The 20,877-nt window shown below is 40.5% G+C and overlaps 3 protein-coding genes across 4 annotated transcripts; all 3 read left to right on the top strand.

Annotated features, from left to right (window-relative positions):
- The first annotated feature begins 590 nt into the window (after positions 1–590).
- Positions 591–3,135, top strand: LOC126601201 (E3 ubiquitin-protein ligase APD2-like). 2 transcript variants are annotated; one of them, XM_050267876.1, is made up of 8 exons: positions 591–793; positions 886–1,112; positions 1,245–1,341; positions 1,604–1,681; positions 1,817–2,037; positions 2,112–2,181; positions 2,279–2,579; positions 2,683–3,135. In XM_050267876.1, the coding sequence occupies exons 1-8, from the start codon at positions 691–693 to the stop codon at positions 2,759–2,761; spliced, it is 1,176 nt and encodes a 391-aa protein (XP_050123833.1). In that variant the 5' UTR covers positions 591–690; the 3' UTR covers positions 2,762–3,135. The 2 variants fall into 2 exon arrangements, with proteins under 2 accessions (XP_050123833.1, XP_050123834.1); XM_050267877.1 differs by having other exon boundaries at positions 633–797.
- A 6,261-nt stretch (positions 3,136–9,396) lies between these two features.
- Positions 9,397–12,663, top strand: LOC126601192 (metal transporter Nramp2-like). Its single transcript, XM_050267869.1, has 4 exons — positions 9,397–10,069; positions 10,668–10,804; positions 10,907–11,559; positions 11,873–12,663. Exons 1-4 carry the CDS (start codon positions 9,468–9,470, stop codon positions 12,092–12,094), a joined length of 1,614 nt encoding a protein of 537 aa, XP_050123826.1. The 5' UTR covers positions 9,397–9,467; the 3' UTR covers positions 12,095–12,663.
- Positions 12,664–16,793: 4,130 nt separating this feature from the next.
- On the top strand, positions 16,794–20,432 carry LOC126601190 (putative pumilio homolog 8, chloroplastic). The gene is made up of 6 exons (XM_050267866.1): positions 16,794–17,809; positions 17,953–18,115; positions 18,888–19,051; positions 19,143–19,401; positions 19,915–20,039; positions 20,137–20,432. The coding sequence occupies exons 1-5, from the start codon at positions 16,827–16,829 to the stop codon at positions 20,029–20,031; spliced, it is 1,686 nt and encodes a 561-aa protein (XP_050123823.1). The 5' UTR covers positions 16,794–16,826; the 3' UTR covers positions 20,032–20,039; positions 20,137–20,432.
- Positions 20,433–20,877: the final 445 nt, after the last annotated feature.

Below are 20,877 nucleotides of genomic sequence, written 5' to 3'. Positions count from 1 at the left end.
CAAAGACATCCAACTTTTTACAAACAGCGTCTTCAATTCCAGCGTCGGACGACATCCTAAGAAAAGACTTAATAGTTTGTTAAAAGATTTTTCATTGTGTCATGATCCTGTGTCTGGAACCAGGAGTTCGGACCCAAACTTGAGGACCTGATGTTGGGGATCGATTTTGGAGATTCAATGCTCATTATCGAACCTAGAGATTCAATGCCTAACATTTCAATAAATGATAGACGACTACACCACTTTTATAAAAAAAAAATTAATCGACAAAATCGTTAGCTTTTTCATATTATATAATGCTTCAATTTGAATGAATCTAATGTAATTATCTTACCGTTTGTGAAACAAAACAAAAAAAGTGTTCACTATAAGGTTCTTGTATTAAACACACATTGAGAAGTGACAACTATGTCTCGAGTTACAACTTACAAGTACAAGATTGCCCCAAACAGAAATTAACACCTACCATTCATAAAAACTTGCCATTCAAAGTTTGCGCCAACCACTTCAAAAAACGGTTAGTTGAGCTTATGGAAGAACCAAACCAACTACCAAACGGAAAGCTACTGGTCTTCTACCCCCCAATCCCCCAAGGGTTCCTCTCCTCTCCTCCAGCAGAACAACAATTTCCTCTCACACCTCCTCCTCTCTCTACCTCTCTCTGCTACCTCGCCATCCTTCTTCGCAGCCATGTACCGCTCGATGTGGGCCCACCAGACGCCTCCGGCCAGGCCTCAGCGGTGCCAAGAGACTTGGGCTCGACTCCTCACTCCTCTGACCCTTTGGATATGTGGCATGTACACATACATTTTTTATCTTCAGTACCAATTTTCCTCCGCTAACCCTTCCATCTCAACAGAGCATTTCACTTTTTTTTTTTGGCAGTTTCGGTGAGTCTCCGATACGGGTACTATGGCGACCGCCGGATGGAACTCGGGCCGAGCTCGTCGCGATTGATGAAGGCTAGTGCCGTGTTTGTCAAACATGTTGAAGTGAGAGACGTTGACAGGAAAGGGGTTTCTCTCTACGCTTTCTCGGAGGAGCCTAAATTGAACCACCAAACAAACTGGAGCGTGCACGATTACTTGATTCTTGGATCATATAATCGCAAGGTAGGAACTGAAAATTTACATTTTATTTTAAATCAAATTGTTTCCTTTAGGGTTTTGGATTTTCCCAAATTCTGCATTTTCCCTCCAAATTATTGATTTGGATCTCCAGAGAGGTTGAAATTTTGTGTTCAGGGTTTTTCCTTCTGGTTAAACAAGGGTTCAAGTTTGTCCATGAGATTGGAAGCTCATGCTACTATCTTAAATCAACTACAAGTTGTTATGCTTAAAGGTAAGTTTTCAATTTGCAATTTATTTTCTTGACCAATTTTGTTCTCCAAAGAATGCGTCAATACACGTCAGCATTTTACTAAGAACCCAAAATTTTCTGTTTCGGTTACATTATGAACCCAAATTTAAATAAAAATAAACATCATTTGATGAGCAAATTTAATGAAAACTGTCATGCTTCCGAAAGAAAATATCGTTTGTTGTTTGCAGCTTAATTACATATTAGACTCGTCTTAAAACAAATGTAATGCACGTTTTGACAGGGGAACAAAAAGTCGAAATATTGCAGCCGGAACAAACAAGTTCTCAGGACAGCCTCGCCCTCAATGAACCCAAAATCGGTAACAGATTCTTCATTTTTGAAACTATTGTTGCACAATTAGATTTCAGAAAGTAAAAAAACGTGTTCGAGGAGCCTAAAAACACTGATCACAAAGTTTATGTGCAAAATGATCATCGTAAGCGCTTTTTGTTAGGTAAAGAAGCTGAGTACAATATTGAGGAAGATGACAAGTACTACCTTGAATTCATAAACACAGATCCCAGGAGCCTAATTGCATTAGTGAATGTAAGTGTTTCATCAACGATGTATGATGTTACGAAAGCTAAGGACGTCTGTTCAACAACGAAGGGGTCTTGCCGGCTCAGCCTCGTATTCCCCAATACTCACTATGTCATACTAACAACACCTAACAATGTAAGGCCAGATCTCATACATTGTCTCAAATTGTTACTAATTTTGTGCCAACGTAACCAACAAAGTCGCTGCAGGGAGATCTTGGTGATTGGTACATCGAGCTTTCGTTCGTGGCTCGCGTAGTTACCTACATTGCGATTTTAGGTACGAAATCTGAAATAGACCTCAGTTCTGTTGAGCTTTCAGTATTTTTTCAGTAATTTGTAATTGCTTCAATCATTTATTTATGTCCAACTTTCAGGGTTTATTGTGGTGGTTATTTTTCTGATACTGAAATACCTTGGAGCCTGTGATGGTGAGGATCGTACTTTAGTTGAAACAGCAGTGGAAGAAGTTAACGAGACTTACCCTATAGTGCCGCAGAAGACGATTCTTCGACAGACATACGGGACAAATGAAGAAGATGAAGATTCAGGAGCTTCTAGTAGCTCCTCGGAGGAATTATACGACGAAAAATTATGCGTAATCTGTTACGACGAGCAGCGCAATTCCTTCTTCGTTCCTTGTGGTCATTGTGCCACCTGCTATGACTGTGCTCAAAGGTACATATATACACCGATATAGATACACCGCTCGCTTTCATATTCTTCTTTCACACATGTATTGCTTTTGCTCTCGAGATTTTTACCGAAATAAATCTTGCAGGATCATGGAGGGGGAGAATAAGGTGTGTCCAATATGCAGAAGGCTGATTCACAAAGTGAGAAAATTGTTCAACCCCTGAAGCAAAGGTCTGTGAAGTTTTGTGGTTAGTGTGATTGAGAGGATCTTATTTTTTGGGTGTGGAAAGAGAAGAGTTGTATATGTACAGAATGAGTGCCATTAAACTCTAACTTATGCAAAAATCCACTGCTTTACTGTTCAATAAACACACGGAAATTTTCTTTTTCGGATCAAGCTGCGTGGAAGAGAGCGATTCGGGTTTGGTTTATTTACCAGCAAACACTGGAGCATGGAGAAGAAGCTGTCTGGTGAACTCTAATGGAGATTGCCTCGTGTTTTTGAAAAATTCAATCACTTGCAGAGTTGTGTATAAATTCTTCTGTCTTCCTTGAGAAGAAAATTAATTATATGGGAATAAAATTAGTATTATTGCTACTTCTGCCACAATTATCGATCAGTATCACTTATCTATTTAATAATGTATTTTATAAACATAAACTTTAAATTTCATATTTAAATTTTATCATCGTGAACTTCGTCATCCATGGAGTGCAACAACAACAACAACAACAACAACAACAACAACAAAGCCTTTTCCCACTAAGTGGGGTCGGCTATATGAATCCTAGAACGCCATTGCGCTCGGTTTTGTGTCATGTCCTCCGTTAGATCCAAGTACTCTAAGTCTTTTCTTAGAGTCTCTTCCAAAGTTTTCCTAGGTCTTCCTCTACCCCTTCGGCCCTGAACCTCTGTCCCGTAGTCACATCTTCGAACCGGAGCGTCAGTCGGCCTTCTTTGCACATGTCCAAATCACCGGAGCCGATTTTCTCTCATTTTTCCTACAATTTCGGCTACTCCTACTTTACCTCGGATATCCTCATTCTCAATCTTATCCTTTCTCGTGTGCCCACACATCCCACGAAGCATCCTCATCTCCGCTACACCCATTTTGTGTACGTGTTGATGCTTCACCGCCCAACATTCTGTGCCATACAACATCGCTGGCCTTATTGCCGTCCTATAAAATTTTCCCTTGAGCTTCAGTGGCCTACGACGGTCACACAACACGCCGGATGCATTCTTACACTTCATCCATCCAGCTCGTATTCTATGGTTGAGATCTCCATCTAATTCTCCGTTCTCTTGCAAGATAGATCCTAGGTAGCGAAAACGATCGCTTTTTGTGATCTTCGCTAGATTGCTCCGGTCATTAGTGTGGATAAGTATATAAATGGATAGAGATAGGAAAGCAAACACAAGATGTACGTGGTTCAGCCAGATTGGCTACGTCCACGGAATATAAGAGTTCTCATTAATTGTGAAGGGTTTACACAAGTACATAGGTTCAAGCTCTCCTTTAGTGAGTACAAGTGAATGATTTAGTACAAATGACATTAGGAAATATTGTGGGAGAATGATCTCGTAATCACGAAACTTCTAAGTATCGGAGTGTGGTGTCGTCTTGACTTGCCTTATCTGTCTCATAGGTAGATGTGGCATCTTCTCTGGAAGTACTCTTCCTCCATCTAGGGGTGGTATCTTTAACTGGTGGAGATGCACAAGGTAATGTATCAATTTCACTTGAAGCTTACTTGTAGTTTCAGGCTTGGTCAAGCGCGATACAAACCATGTAGTAGAAGTCCCCCAAGTCGCCGAGCTAGGGGGTCTGCTGAAAGAGGTGACAGACAAGGTAAGCAATCAGAGCTCCGACTGATTGTTCACCTTCTCCCCATCTTGCAGCAGCATGAAGGATAAAGAGAAGAAAAATGAGAAGAGATGATATGAGATACTTTTGCTTTTGAAGAAGTAACTTTCCACATGCTTATTCTTAAACTGAGCTGGAGGGTTTTCTGGTTTCCTCCAGAGTATAAGGCCGACTGAAGAATTTGAGGGTCAAAACAAGTCCATCAAATCTAGAGTACGTTCCACCCTGCTGATATGGGATACTTTTGCTTTTGACAGAGTAATGGATGTATCGGCACGTGTGCTGTTACGCTTGTCTCCACATGCTTCCTTGTATCCTTCGCACTTGCCCTATCTGTTCCTCAAGCAGATGCGGAATCTTCCCTGGAAACGTAAGATGTTGAAGATGAGTACTCGAGAGCAATGCCAGGTAAGTAATCAGGTAAGGGGTTCCAGGCAGTCAGTTCCTGGCTGGAAGCTTGATTCCAAGTGCTGACTGATTGCTCTCTTTCTCCTTGTCTTGCAGGTAAAAAAACAAGGCCAAAGGAAAAGACAGGGAAAAAGCATGATATGGGATACTCTTGCTTTTAACCCTGATGATATGAGATATTCTTGCTCTAGTATAGCTTGTTTGCAGAGGTATTATCGGGGGGAAAGAAAGCTGAATATTTTGAAAGGCTTCGTTGGGAGTGCCCTCTCAGATATGATGAAGGGTTGAGCATTTTTGCAGGTCTGCCTGTCCGTTAGGGATGGAGGTCGACATATATAGGAGTCTCCCTAACAACAAGTAGTAATGCTATTCCTTTACCCTGCTTGGTCATAGCACGGTAGTGGGAGCTGCCAGTTTCACATGTTTTAACTCTGTCATAGCACTTTGAAAAAGTGGTCTGTGGTATCTGGCTCTCGAGATTCGGAGAACGATGCCTCTTCGATTTTTGAGAAAGCAATCATGCTGGGGGTCTGGCTCTCGAGATTCGGAGAGCAGTGTCTCTTCGATTTTTTAGGAAGTAATCATGTTGGGAGTCTGGCTCTCGAGATTCGGAGGGCGGTGCCTCTTCGATTTTGGAGCAAGCAATCTTGTTGGGAGTGTTGTCTCGAATGTGAGTAAAGGTTGGGCATGTTTGCTAGTCTACCTTGCCACGAAGCACAAAGGTTGACACACAGGGACTTTCCAATTATCCAGCAATGGTACTGTTCCTTTACCCTCTCTTCGATTTTGAGAAAGTAGTCATGTTGGGAGTCTGGCTCTCGAGATTCGGAGGACGGTGCCTCTTCGATTTTGGAGCAAGCAATCTTGTTGGGAGTGTTTTCTCGAATGTGAGTAAAGGTTGGGCATGTTTGCTAGTCTACCTTGCCACGAAGCACAGAGGTTGACACACAGGGACTTTCCAATTATCCAGCAGTGGTACTGTTCTTTTACCCTTGTGGGTAATAATATGGTAGCTAGACCTTCAAAATTTATGTGTCTAAACTTTGTTAGTGCTGTTTCTTTGCTATTCTTTTACCTTTCTTGGTCAGAGCGATGTAGTGGGAGCTGCAAGCTTCACGTGCTCAACTTTGGCAGAGAACTTTGGCAAAGTTATATGTGGTACCCATGAGCTATTGTTGCGTGTGGGAAGTGGGTGATTGAACAGTAAGATTCATGTGATTTCTACTTCACCAGAAGTCTTCGACAGAATGCCCATAATTTCTGCAAAGCTGAGTGTGCGTGTGACAGGTGCTGACAAGGCTAGAAAAGTAGGTGCCTCTTCGATTTCTGAGATCAGCCCTCGTTGTCTCTGAGCAGCCCAGCTTTTGAGAAAGCGAGCGCCTCTTTGATTGATTCGGAGAACGATGCCTCATCGATTTTTGAGAAAGCAATCATGCTGGGGGTCTGGCTCTCGAAGATTCGGGGAGCAGTGTCTCTTCGATTTTTGAGAAAGTAATCATGTTGGGAGTCTGGCTCTCGAGATTCGGAGGGCGGTGCCTCTTCGATTTTGGAGCAAGCAATCTTGTTGGGAGTGTTTTCTCGAATGTGAGTAAAGGTTGGGCATGTTTGCTAGTCTACCTTGCCACGAAGCACAGAGGTTGACACACAGGGACTTTCCAGTTATCCAGCAATGGTACTGTTCCTTTACCCTCTCTTCGATTTTTAAGAAAGTAGTCATGTTGGGAGTCTGGCTCTCGAGATTCGGAGGACGGTGCCTCTTCGATTTTGGAGCAAGCAATCTTATTGGGAGTGTTTTCTCGAATGTGAGTAAATGTTGGGCATGTTTGCTAGTCTACCTTGCCACGAAGCACAGAGGTTGACACACAGGGACTTTCCAATTATCCAGTAGTGGTACTGTTCCTTTACCCTTGTGGGTAATAATATGGTAGCTAGACCTTCAAAATTTATGGGTCTAAACTTTGTTAGTGATGTTTCTTTGCTGTTTTTTTACCCTTCTTGGTCAGAGCGATGTAGTGGGAGCTGCAAGCTTCACGTGCTCAACTTTGGCAGAGAACTTTGGCAAAGTTTTCTGTGGTACCCATGAGCTATTGTTGCGTGTGGGAAGTGGGTGATTGAACAGTAAGATTCATGTGTTTTCTACTTCCCCAGAAGTCTTCGACAGAATGCCCATAATTTCTGCAAAGCTGAGTGTGCGTGTGACAGGTGCTGACAAGGCTGGAAAAGTAGGTGGCTCTTCGATTTCTGAGATCGGCCCTCGTGGTCTCTGGGGAGCCCAGCTTTTGAGAAAGCGAGCGCCTTTTCGATTTCTGAGATCGGCCTTTGTGGTCTTTGAGCAGCCCAACTTTTGAGAAAGCAAACGCCTCTTCGATTTCTGAGATCAACCCTCGTGATCTCTAAGCAGCCCAGCTTTTGAGAAAGCAAACGCCTCTTCGATTTCTGAGATCAACCCTCGTGATCTCTAAGCAGCCCAGCTTTTGAGAAAGCAAACGCCTCTTCGATTTCTGAGCAGGCGCCTCTTCGATTTCTGAAGTTCCGTCGAGTGCAGATTTTTATAGGGGCTGGCATTAAGTTCCAAAGCACACTTAAAATCTCCACCAGTAGAAGCTTCATTCTTGCACTTCTAAGATCTTGATTTGTCCGACCTCTTCTCTCTTCAACACATTTGAAAATGTCTGGCCCCTCCGATCGTCGTTTTGACTTGAACCTTGTTGAAGAGGCAGCCCCGCCTTCTCCAGACAACATATGGCGCCCATCCTTCGTCTCCCCTACTGGTCCTCTTACCGTTGGGGATTCCGTGATGAAGAATGATATGACCGCTGCGGTGGTGGCCAGGAACCTTCTCACTCCCAAAGATAACAGACTACTTTCCAAACGGTCTGATGAGTTAGCTGTTAAGGATTCGCTGGCTCTCAGTGTTCAGTGTGCAGGTTCTGTGTCTAATATGGCTCAACGCCTATTTGCTCGAACCCGCCAAGTTGAATCATTGGCGGCTGAAGTGATGAGTCTCAAACAGGAGATTAGAGGGCTCAAGCATGAGAATAAACAGTTGCACCGGCTCGCACATGACTATGCTACAAACATGAAGAGGAAGCTTGACCAGATGAAGGAAACTGATGGTCAGGTTTTACTTGATCATCAGAGATTTGTGGGTTTGTTCCAAAGGCATTTATTGCCTTCGTCTTCTGGGGCTGTACCGCGTAATGAAGCTCCAAATGATCAACATCTGATGCCTCCTCCTTCTAGGGTTCTGTCCAGTACTGAGGTTCCAAATGATCCCCCTCCGGCGCCTTCTCTTTCTGGGGCTCTACCGACTGCTGAGACTTCTCCTAAGCAACCTTTGTGAAGGCTCCCTCTTGTGTGTTTATTTTGACTCATGTATATGTACATATTTGTAGCTTATCGGGGATATCAATAAATAAGCTTTCCTTCATTTCAACGTATTGTGTTAAATACACCAAAGCCTTATTCGCTAAGTTCTTTGAATTTTCTTTTGTTGAAGCTTGTATGTTGAAGCTTTATGAGTGGAGCATGTAGGTTGGGGTAGTGTTCCCTTAATTTTCCGAGTGAGGAAAACTTCTCGGTTGGAGACTTGGAAAATCCAAGTCACTGGGTGGGATCGGCTATATGAATCTTAGAACGCCATTATGCTCGATCCTGTGTCATGTCCTTCGTTAGATCCAAGTACTCTAAGTCTTTTCATAGAGTCTCTTCCAAAGTTTTCCTAGGTCTTCCTCTATCCCTTCGGCCCTGAACCTCTGTCCCATAGTCGCATCTTCTAATCGGAGCGTCAGTAGGCATTCTTTGCACATGTCCAAACCACCGTAACCGATTTTCTCTCATCTTTCCTTCAATTTCGGCTACTCCTATTTTACCCCGGATATCCTCATTCCTAATCTTATCCTTTCTCGTGTGCCCACACATCCAACGAAGCATCCTCATCTCCGCTACACCCATTTTGTGTACGTGTTGATGTTTCACCGCCCAACATTCTGTGCCATACAGCATCGCCGGCCTTATTGCCGTCCTATAAAATTTTTCCTTGAGCTTCAGTGGCATACGGCGGTCACATAACACGCCGGATGCACTCTTCCACTTCATCCATTCAGCTTGTATTCTATGGTTGAGATCTTCATCTAATTCTCCGTTCTTTTGCAAGATAGATCCTAGGTAACGAAAACGGTCGCTCTTTGGTATTTCTTGATCTCCGATCCTCACCCCTAACTCGTTTTGGCCTCCATTTGCACTGAACTTGCACTCCATATATTCTGTCTTTGATCGGCTTAGGCGAAGACCTTTAGATTCCAACACTTCTCTCCAAAGGTGCAAGAAACAAAAATTAAGTTGATCCCTTGCTTGCTCCAAAACGGTAAAAGTAAAATGAAACTTCCATAACCACTAAATTGACAATTTAACACGTGTCAACCTCCTAATGGCCAGAAAAACAAAATATTCTCTTTTCCACGTCAAAAAGCGACTGTAAAATGCCAACTCCACACTCCGCAAAATCCGACCCGTCTCACAGTCGGGCCGCAAATCCAACACTGTCCCCAACAGTCCATCCCAACTCAATAACAAAACCCAAAAATAAAATAAAATAAAATAACGCCGATACGGAAGCGTTTCCGTTTCGGTTGACGACTAACGAACAAAAACCATGAGCGCCCAATTGCGCGAACACGACGACGAGTCGTTGAAGCTGCGAGACGACGTCGACGACGACGAAGCTAACCGCCTTCTGCAGCCGCAGTCGCTCTCGCTGTCATCGTCGTCGACATGGGACGACGGCGAGGAGGAGGTGGCCTTCGAGGCGCGGGAGAAGATCCTGATCGTCGACGACGCCGTCGACGACGATTCCACGGCGGTCCCGCCTTTTTCGTGGAAGAAGCTGTGGCTGTTCACCGGTCCGGGTTTTCTGATGAGCATAGCATTTCTGGATCCGGGCAATTTAGAAGGGGATCTCCAGTCGGGCGCGATTGCCGGTTACTCGCTGCTATGGCTTTTAATGTGGGCCACCGCCATGGGGCTCCTGGTCCAGCTGCTCTCCGCCCGGGTCGGGGTCGCGACGGGTCGGCACTTGGCGGAGCTTTGTAGGGAGGAGTATCCGAAATGGGCTGGGTTCGTGCTCTGGTTCATGGCGGAGCTGGCGTTGATTGGGGCGGATATTCAGGAGGTCATTGGGAGCGCCATTGCGATTCAGATTCTGAGCCATGGGTTCTTGCCGCTATGGGCTGGAGTTCTGATTACGGCGTTGGATTGGTTCGTATTTAGTGATTACTTATGTTAATCTCGTTTTAACTCTGTTTTAACTCTTGATTTGGGATTTTTGTTATCTCTAATTGTCAAATGCTTGTTGATTTGTTTTTGTATTTTGGGTTTTCTTTGCTTAATTATGTTGACTTAAGCGGATCATTAGGTGGGGTAGTGATTTTTCAGCTTGACTTTTGGTTGAATATTTAATCTTGTAGCTAATTTTCTATTGATTGAAAAGAACTTATGCTATTTATTGGGACAATGAGCTGATCAAGTGGCATTGGATTGGAAATTTGGAATCGAGTCAAATTCCAGTTGGTTGGCTTTAATATTCTCTCACAATTAATACTCAACTTTTTGATGAAAATTCAACTGAATTACAATGAGTAGGGGTTGGTGATTCATGGTTTTGAAGAATTCAATTACTTATCAGTGAAAATTGCAGATGAATGAAAGATTTTTTAGTGTTTCGTGGTAAATTTATGTTTCAATTGACAAGTTCATATCTTTTTTTATGGTGAATGGGTATGGGAGTTGGCTGGTTTTGGCCATGTAGGGATAATTCTGTTAACTAGGGTTTTGTATTTTCTCTTTTGTGCAACAGTTTCATCTTTTTATTTCTTGAGAACTATGGGGTGAGGAAGTTGGAAGCTGTGTTTGCAGTTCTCATAGCAACTATGGGTTTATCGTTTGCCTGGATGTTTGTTGACACAAAACCGAGTGGGAAAGAACTTCTAATGGGTAAAAATTGTACTTTATTATGCAAAGTACATGTTGAAATTAGTAAACTATAATACTATGGGGTGTACTGATATGTGTTGATCCACTGCCTCCTCCTCGCAGGTATTGTGGTTCCAAGACTTAGCTCAAAAACAATTCGGCAGGCTGTGGGAGTTGTGGGTTGCGTCATTATGCCACACAACGTATTTTTGCATTCTGCTCTGGTACAGTCAAGAAACATTGATCCGAACAAGAAAGGAAGGGTTCAAGAGGCACTAAACTACTACTCAATTGAGTCATCAATTGCACTTTTGATCTCCTTCATGATCAATTTGTTTGTCACCACTGTTTTTGCAAAGGGATTCTATGGTACGAAACAAGCTGACAGTATAGGACTAGTAAATGCAGGTCAATTTCTTCAGGAGAAGTATGGAGGAGGGCTTTATCCGATTCTTTATATCTGGGGTATTGGGTTATTGGCGGCTGGACAAAGTAGCACAATTACGGGGACGTATGCTGGGCAGTTTATAATGGGAGGATTCCTTAATCTCCGTTTGAAGAAGTGGCTGAGGGCATTGATCACACGGAGTTTTGCAATTGTGCCTACTATAATTGTAGCAATTATTTTTAACAGATCTGAGGCTTCGTTGGATGTTTTGAATGAATGGCTCAATGTCCTTCAGTCGATTCAGATTCCTTTTGCTCTTATTCCACTTCTTACCTTGGTGTCCAAGGAGCAGGTCATGGGGGTCTTTAAGATTGGACCTGTTCTCGAGGTATGTTGTTAACTTCGTTATTCTATCTTTTCGGCCATACTCTTTATAGCTTTAAGTGAACAGTCATTTCGTTATATAGTTTTTGCTTCATCTATTCAGTAATAACTAGTCATGATTGATATTGATCTTGGATCGCTCTGAAATCCCCAAATTCAGCTTTCATATTTCTTTTGGACTCTAAAGAGAAAACATCTAATCCTATGGTTATCAGCAGCTCATTTTGCACGCTAAAAAAACATTTACTTTTTGTAATCTGAAAATTGGATTGATACTAGTTAAGTAAAGCATTTCATTGACAAGATCTATGTTGCAGAAAGTGGCATGGACTGTGGCTGTTTTGGTGATGGTGATCAATGGTTATCTGTTGTTGGATTTCTTCATTTCTGAAGTTAGAGGAGTGCTGTTTGCTCTTGTGGTCTGCAGTGGCACGGCTGCGTATGTAACATTTGTCATATATCTTGTTTCACGGAGTGGTGTTCTTCCTTATACTTTTTTCAGTTCACTGTCCAAGAGGTTGGCAGATTCAGGTAGCTGAATCAACATCCACACGAGATTGCAAGAAGCACGGAACTTCTGAGTTGTGCTGCTGCAGACCAAAGCAAGCCAGTTAGGCATGAGGTCTCTGATCTACTGTTTCTGGACCGAAGCATTCTTTCGACATAACATTCTCTAACCTTGGTGCATATGTTAAAGTGAGTATACAAATTCAGACAACTGAATAACTTTGCAAAATGGAGCTACACAGAGTCATTTTGCACGGGTCGAAAGTGAGAACGGAATATTCTTTTTTCCATTTTAGAGGACGGACAAAGCATCGTTGCAACATTTGGGATGAATTTCCTTCACCGTAACAGATGTAGCTTTCCCCTCTTTAAACTTTAGAAATTAGAACGAATTGCTTTGTTATTCTTGAGGTGACAGTTTTATCATGTACCATGGTAACACTGGTAAGTTCTTATTCCTCTGAGAGGATGGGTTAATACAAAATGAGGAAGTGAAGTTTGGACAACTGTTTTTGTATCGTTTTTGTAAATTGATGTGCGAATATAATGACCCTTTAAAGTTTAGTTTAATAAAATTTATGCAGGCAGACAAATTTAATCACTTTTTGTAGACCTTAATGAATGGTTCCAAAACTAAATTATTTCTTCCGTACATAATCGATTAAACGATTTCCAAATTTTGTGGAACGATTTTTTGTGCGATGATTATGATAATGAAACTGTTCTGATTACAACATGCGTACGATTTGCTCGTGCTAAAATATGGTTAGATCAACAAACAAACATTGGCATAACACAAGAAAATTTGAGTAGTTCACTCATAAGTCGTATTTGTATTGTATTTTACTGTTTGAGTGTGTGTTACAAAGGGTGAGGCTAGTCTACACCTTCCTCAAGAAGGTTTTAGCTTGTGGTTCCAACGCAAGGGTGATATAACCACTCTGAGAAATGGATCAGGAGGATGAGGATCCTCGTGACCAAGGAGTGTGAGCCGTTTGATGAAAATTCAACGGTTACAAATAGGGGGTCTCTTTAAAGTTATAATAATTATAGCCGTTGGATGAACACTTTTTGGTCACGAGGATCCTCATCCTTAGCTCAGGAGAGGATCCTGATCCCTGAGAAATATCTATTGAATGTGTCCCACATAAGAGAATTGAGAAAATAAAATACAATATATACGTGTATGATTCTATTTTTAATAACACTGAGACATTTTATGATAAAATTCAACACCTAGTAATAGATGGTTAAGTTGAGACAATATTGATGTGGTTAAGAGTGAATCAGTGACATGTCTCTCTAAATATTTGACAATATCTAACCCTCTTACTTGTAAGGCTAGGCTAGAGAGTCTTCTTTAAGAAGACTTCTACACCATCCTCAAGAAGGTTTTAGCTTGTGGTTCCAATGCATGGGTGATATAACCTCTCTGAGTTGCATAGCAAATATCTGTTGACTATGAAGTAGAATTCGCTCTCCTCCTATTCTCATCCCCTTCCATCTTTTCCTCTCACACATTATTTTTTGTTTTATTGTCTTTATAAAAAAATCAATATAAGATGTTGATGTGGTTTAACTGTGACCGTTCAAATATGAGGGGAGGAAAAGGGAGAGAGAGATTAGGAAGGAGGAGAATCCTCCTCCGTTGAATATAAGTCACACGTAAGAGAATTGAGAAAATAAAATACAATATATACGTGTATGGTTCTACTTTTAACAACACTAATATATTTTAAGGAAAACTAATGAAAAGGGCTTGAAAACTTTGAGTTTTAATGATAAGGACAAAATAAAGGGTAAAGTGAATAGTACCAGGATTGACTTTTTAGTGTAAAAATGTGGTTTTTCGTTAAAGTGAACAGTACCAGGTGCTTTTAATTAAAGTTCCCTATATTTTATGATAAAACTTAACACCTAATAATAAATTATTAAGTTGAGACAATATCGATGTGGTTAAGAATTGATCAGTAACATATCTTTCTGAATATCTAACAATATCTAACCCTCTAACCCTTTAGTCAAAAAGTTTTTTCATTCAGTATGATCTAGTCAAGTATGAAGTTTTTCCCCAAATGGTAATGTGACAAAGATGAGACCACCGAAGAAAATTGATGAAACGATGAAGAAAGTCTTGAACATCAATACAGTAAAAATTTGGTAATCAAAACTAAACATTGATGCAAAAAAAAAAAAAAACAAGAAAATTTTTATTGACTGATAATTTTGGTTGAATTGTGGATGTTCTTACTTATAGCATGATGGGGTTGCAACCGTGCAAGCCGAAAAACAAAGGGAAACATTGTCGGATCTTTTTAAAACTCAATAGAAAGCAAGCAGTTTGGTGTGTGGTAAATAAGGACCAATGAATGATTGTTTGAAATGAAATGATCAGTTTTAACTTTTAAGCAGCAAACAACGGTTTTGTAGATCAACAGACCGATTGCGGGAGGGTCTCAATTTGACACTTGATATGCGGACTGCATCTTTGAACACAACCATATTGTAAAACTCAACATTTGACATGCCTAGAAAAATTCTAAATGAGGCAAATTGTTAAGATCTGACGCTAGATATGCCAAAATTTTATAGGTCACTATGCAAAAACAATAAAAAAGAGTCAGTGCGTCTAGTCTTACTCATACTTAATAATTCAATTAGTCTTACTCATACTTAATAATTCAACTTTTGCTTTGAATTTTGTATTACCAAAGTTGATACGCACAATACATCATTGCATTAGAGACCAACAACATCGCACAAATCAACGTGATAAATCAATAAATACAAGAGACACCAACGTTTCATTTTTCCTTCCAATTTCATCTCGACTTTTTTCACATGACGTGAGACCTATAACATCAAAAATATGTAGAATCCATTCTGTCACCAGCATTAGTCTTTGGACTACTAAGTTGAAAAGTAAGCAGTACATGCAATAATTCCTGTGAACAACATGAACATCAATTACTCACAGCTTATAAGACTCACTGCCGTACCTAGTCTTTTATCATTGGAAATTGACTCACAAAACGTACCCGAGAGGCCTATATTTTCGTCTTATTTCAAGAAAGAATGTGAGACAAACTACTAGTACTACCGTGCGTATAGCTTCTGTCAAAGACGGGAAGGTGATTCATTAAATTTTTTTCAAGGCTCTTAATGCGGTCTCTTATTTTTTATATGGACTGAAAAAATTGTTTTTGGCGACTTTGTTTCTTCTATAGCGTTTTTGTCAAATGCAGTTTGCATGTACACATATTTATTGAGAAGGATATCAAGTAGCAGATAATTATACTTGTCACATGTGATTTACGGTTTCAAACTTTGTTCTATGCTTGTTACATTTCATTTTATCATCGATCAATTGGTCGTTGCGGGTTATAGCTTAGTCCCTAGCTAGTTTTTTTTTTTATTTTTTTTTTTATTATTATTTATCAATGAAAATAGTGAAAAGGAGGCAGTGTAATAAACTAATGATGGTCAACCCTCCGGGGAGGGTATGCGTTCAAGCAGAGCCTAGAGAGGGAAAATGATCATCGTCGGATCAATTTTTTAGGGATGGATTCTGCGTGATCGTAACTTTTTTTTTTTTTTTTTTTTTTTCGGAAAACCTCGACGGTACGAGGGTAATTTTATTGATAACGAAAAAACAAGGTACACCTAGTCAGGGGGGACATAAACCTTACCCCTCCAAAAAACAGAGATAACAAAAAGGAATACACTATAAAGAAGGGGGGACATAAACCTTACCCTTCTAGAAACAAAAAATGAGAATGATACAAAGAAAAGAGGGGGGGACATGAAACCTAACCCCCTCTAGAACCAAACATGAAGGTCTAAACCTGCAAAACAAATCAAACAACACCATAAAGATAGGAGAAAAAAGGAAAGTGAGACAAACCTGGATGCCGACATGCACATTAATTTGAGAAGCGGTAACCAGGCAAGCCAACATAGTCAGAAAACAGAGTAGCACGAACCGCCATCGGAGGAGAATCATGCCATGTTAAAGATGGAGAAGACAAGCCCATGTTAGCAAAATTGTCCGCAACAAGATTTCCTTCTCGATATATGTGAGATGCGTAGAAAGTCATTTTTCGAATGCGATCCAAACAAATAGACCATTGCGTATGAAGAGGCCAAGGATGATCAAAATCAGATGATTGAAGAGCAGAAATAACACTAGAACTATCAGCAATTATTATTGGTATTGAGTTTGCGCGATCGTAACTATTTATCGTACATTATGTAATCAGTTTTCATTAAGTACTATTTATATTTAATTTTAAATTTTAAAATAATTTTTGATCACACGATGTACAATGAACGATCACGATCACGAGATATCTAAGATGACCATTCTTTTATGTCTGACACTATAGGCAACAGGTCTTGCTGTCAACCGGTTAAAAGGAGCCCAACTTTTCTCTCAAACTTTTCATACCTCCCCACAAACGTACTCGAAAAGCTCTCTTATTTTTTCTCTTCTTTCGCACATAAATTTAAATTTAAAAAAAAAAACAAACAAACAAACACAGAAAGAATGAAATTCACAAAGAAAGAAAGTACAAAGCCTTAAAAGTACAATGATCCTATTGGTCAATGAGACCCCCAATATTTTTTAATATTTTATTTTGGGGACCAATGTTTGAGGTGACAGACAAACGCCGCGAACACGGAGAGAGAGAGAGAGAGATTTGGCCACTTTTTTCTCTTCCTCTTCACGCTTTCTCTCTCGCATGAAAACTTTCCATAAGTTGCATGCAAACTCACACCCCTATTGAAACTCTCTCACTTCCCATTTCAGTCTCTGACTGGTCAAGCTTTTCCCCTTTTTTTTCAATTGCCCCCCAATTAAGAATCTTCCTCTCAGTCTCTCCCCCATCGCAATTTCAGAATCCCCCTATCTCTCAAAAAACCTCCGAAAGTTCGAAGCTTTTTCTCTCTCAAGACTCCAGAGTCGGAATCTCATCCCTGTTGAGGCGGAGAATGGAGGGTTTTCGGTGCTTCCCGGAAACGAAGTCGCTTTGGGCTCCGAAATTTTCGTCGCCAGAATGTGTGCCCGGAAGCTCATCGTCGCAGAACCACATTGGGGGAGAATCCCATTCTGATCAAACCCTGGAGGCTGCCTTTTCTCGCCTAAATGTGTCAGCTTTCAGCCGCCAGCAGCCGCGTATTTCTGGCATTGACGGCGGAGATCACAGTAATGGATCGGCGCTGAACTACCCATCAAGCGAACACGGATATAGCGGCGGAAATTCGTTGCCTTTTGGAGGCGGAGAGTCGTTACAGAGTGCTCTGAGCTTGCAGAGCGGCGGGGATCGGGTTTTTGGGAACCTTGGTCTTGAAAATTGCTGGGTGGACTCTGATATTACTAATGGCTCGAATGGCTTTGTTCCCAATCAAGAGTGCTGGGTGCATTCTGACATTGCTGGGTTTAGTGAAACACTGGATCGGTTGTCGTTGGCTGATTTGCGCGGAAAAATTGCTGCTTTGGCCAAGGAGCAGCACGGCTGTCGTTTTCTGCAGAAAACAATGGATGTTGCACCGAACAGGGATGTGATTGATTTGATATTCTTGGAGGTTATGGAAAATGTGGTCGTTTTGATGCTTGACCCTCACGGGAACTATGTCGTCCAGAAGCTTGTGGAGGTCTGCACTGAAGAGCAGAGGACCCGTATGCTTTCGAAGTTGATAATGGAGAGTCATACGTCACTGGTTTGTATTGCCCTGGACAATCGCGGGTATGGTCTGTGTAAATGCTCTTAACCACTTAAGTTACAAGTCCGTTGCAGTGTTGTTTGTACATGTGTTGGTAATTGTTCTAACTTTTAAGATTGCTGACCAAATAATTGTTTGGTAATTGTTCCTATCTTTCTTGTGACAGGACTCGCACTGTACAGAAATTATTGCGGTATGTTACTAACCAAGAGCAAGTGTCGCTGATTATGGGAGCTCTGAGCCCTGGTGCCGCTGTGTTGAGTAAGAACAACAACGGCCAACATGTGATCGAATATTGCTTAGAGAATTTTTCTGAGGAAGACAACAGGGTAATTTTCTTGTCTTGTTTACGCCATTTGTAACTATCTTTGTATTTTATTATGCTAGTCTTACATGCTTGATGTTTGCTAGTTCTGCTCATGTCTTTTTCGTGATCGTTATAGGTTGCACGAATCCATGATAAGTACTTACTCTTGATCATTAAAGTTGTGATTTTTAAGCCGATTCACAGCTTGTGAAGAGATGCAACTATAGCTTATTAGCTTTCGAAAGCAGGAAACTATCATCCATGTACCTAATGTTATTTGTAATTGGCTATTATTGGTTGTGATTCATTCAAATACATCCATTTGGAAGTCGTTTTTAATCTTGCTTCAACCCTAATTAAACAACCACAATTTTGGGCTTTTTATTTCTAAATATGTCGGCGAAGCACATGACTTTTATATCCATGAATCACATGATGGAATCTTGTAATTGAAAGTTATGTAGATCATTAGGCTCGATAGATGATCTTTATTTTTCATAGTTACTTCACATATCAACGGTTTTCACCTGAAGATCTGTCCCACTCCCAAAACATATTGCGTTCCACATCATATTTTCACATCCAATGTTTGTATTTTAAAATTTCTTCATAACCGTAACTAGTAAGGGACATGCATGTCACTTGCAGATACAAGATTTAGTGATCAACAAGCACCAATCTTTCCATATTGCTTAAAACATCATTTTAGAAGCTCTTTGTAACTAGCTCTTGAATGCACTCTACCTAGGTACAGGACATGATATCTTGATTTTCTGGCACATTTTCTTTGGCAGGGCCTTCTATGTGTGGTGGCTATTAACTGTTCTACGATTGGGAAGGACAAAAGTGGCTGTTGTGTGCTACAAAAGTGCGTTGAGCACTCTAGTGGTGAAAATAGAGAACGCCTGGTTAATGCTGTCATAGGGAAAGCAACAGTACTTGCAGTAGATCGCTACGGGTTTGTTCCTATGGAACTTCGTCCTTAAGTTTTTTAACATATTGCTCTGGATCTTTGCTTAATGTTTTCCGTTATTTTCCTGATACCCTAGAAACTACGTGGTGCAACATTTACTGGGTTTGAGGATCCCGCGAATCACACAAAATCTTTTGAGACAACTTCATGGCAGTTATATTTCTGTATCGTTGAATAAGTACGGTAGTTGCGTTGTGGAGAAATGCTTGTCTGAGTCAAGCGAAGAACAATCTTCACAGATTATATTTGAGTTGGTTACCCACCCAAATGTGTCAATGCTTCTTGTTCACCAGTATGGGAACTATGTCATCCAGACAGCACTCGAGGTTTCTAAGGTTAGATCATCTAAGTGATTGTCCTATTAAGTATCGACTTGCTCTCTTTTTTTTTTTCGGTACAAATAACGATTGAGTTGCTTGAGTTAAATGGTGTCTCCTTTTGGTCAATAATGTATATTTGTGTTAATCCATTCGACATACTCTCTTTAATTACATATGAATTTAGTGTCGGCAAGGTGGACTGCATTTGGATGTTTCTACTTGCCCGTATTGTTCATTTTACTTGTAAACGTAATTAGCTAAGCTCCCTGTCTCTAGACTTCTTTTGGGTGCATATATGGTCACCATGTAAAGGCAAAAGGCTCAAAATCCGTTTTGTAAATAATAATGTTTTGTGAAAGTTTAAATTGATACGTTATCCTAGCACTCTACATTTCTTGATTATCAACTTATGATCCCTGTAGCTGTGAAATGATCTTTTGATATGTCCATTTTGTCTTTGAAGCCTAGACGATTTTGATTAAGTTTCAATTGTGTGGTTTTTAAATCTCATTTATTGCACAAGAACAGGGTATCTACCATGAAGCTCTACTAAATCTGGTTGGTTTATACTCCGACTTCTTGCGTGGGAATTCTTATGGAAGAAAGGTACTGGCTCGGCGTGACAGGTGCCTGCGGCATAAATAGACAAGCAAGTAAGAAATTGCATCTCTAGGGTGTCTGTTACGTTGGTTTCATTTTTCTGTCCCAAACTGAATCGTCGAGGGATTGATCTCTTTCGCTATCTTGTAGGGTTTCTTCCGCCTACATTTCAAGGTCACATTTGTCGGTAGGGCTGCAAGGGTTCGTTAATTGGAACAGTGGAAAATATGCGTGTGGATATCAGCAGCCGGGTAGGAGCTAACTTTAGTTTTTGTAACATCGAAATCCTGTCCAGAGGGGATCATAGAGCGATGTAGAGTTGAGTGATCCTCCAACTGTTTTGTGTTGGGGAAATAGGTTTTTGTATTGTGATCGCTCCCACAGTTGATTGTTGTACTCTGTCATGTCAACTGGGAAGGCAATAGCTATGAAGAAATTATTCTGAATTAACTCTGCAGTAATTTTCTTTTCTTTTATCCATGTAAAACAGTAAAAGTGGAAACAATGTAATAGTATGTGTTCTTACTGCTAAAAGTTTCAGTTTCAGATGCTATTTATATTTACATAGGGAAATGTTTATTCACAATTCTGGATGGAATATTGTTCGGTAATATTTTTTTAATCGCTTGATAAATATTTAGTTTTATCTTTAGAGCTGATTTTCACAATTTTTTTAGTTTCTTATGCATCTCTCTTTGTTTTTTTGCCATTGGATATGAATTAAGTAAATCAATTGAAAACAACAGACATGAAGGTAGGAGGAGAAAAAGTGTTCGGTAATTATTTTCCTAATAAAGGACAAAGAAGGCCTGAAAAATGTTATTTTTGTTGCAGCATGTAATTTGTGTAAATTCTAGTAAATCATTATAGAATTTATAACATTTTAAAAAT

This window comes from Malus sylvestris, chromosome 15 (genome assembly GCF_916048215.2).
Source record: "Malus sylvestris chromosome 15, drMalSylv7.2, whole genome shotgun sequence".
Lineage (NCBI taxonomy): Eukaryota > Viridiplantae > Streptophyta > Magnoliopsida > Rosales > Rosaceae > Malus > Malus sylvestris.
Note: the sequence above shows the minus strand (reverse complement) of the source record. Positions and strands in the feature narration are given on the sequence as shown.

Excerpts from the sequence above, each read along its gene's own strand:
- LOC126601201 (XM_050267876.1), top strand. The coding sequence starts at position 691 with ATGTACCGCTCGATGTGGGCCCACCAGACGCCTCCGGCCAGGCCTCAG. Across the intron at positions 2,038-2,111 it reads TACTAACAACACCTAACAAT|GGAGATCTTGGTGATTGGTA; the intron begins GTAAGGCCAGAT and ends AAGTCGCTGCAG. Across the intron at positions 2,580-2,682 it reads TGCTATGACTGTGCTCAAAG|GATCATGGAGGGGGAGAATA; the intron begins GTACATATATAC and ends TAAATCTTGCAG.
- LOC126601192 (XM_050267869.1), top strand. The coding sequence starts at position 9,468 with ATGAGCGCCCAATTGCGCGAACACGACGACGAGTCGTTGAAGCTGCGA. Across the intron at positions 10,805-10,906 it reads TGGGAAAGAACTTCTAATGG|GTATTGTGGTTCCAAGACTT; the intron begins GTAAAAATTGTA and ends TCCTCCTCGCAG. Across the intron at positions 11,560-11,872 it reads AGATTGGACCTGTTCTCGAG|AAAGTGGCATGGACTGTGGC; the intron begins GTATGTTGTTAA and ends TCTATGTTGCAG.
- LOC126601190 (XM_050267866.1), top strand. The coding sequence starts at position 16,827 with ATGCAAACTCACACCCCTATTGAAACTCTCTCACTTCCCATTTCAGTC. Across the intron at positions 18,116-18,887 it reads TTTCTGAGGAAGACAACAGG|GGCCTTCTATGTGTGGTGGC; the intron begins GTAATTTTCTTG and ends TTTCTTTGGCAG. Across the intron at positions 19,052-19,142 it reads CTTGCAGTAGATCGCTACGG|AAACTACGTGGTGCAACATT; the intron begins GTTTGTTCCTAT and ends CTGATACCCTAG.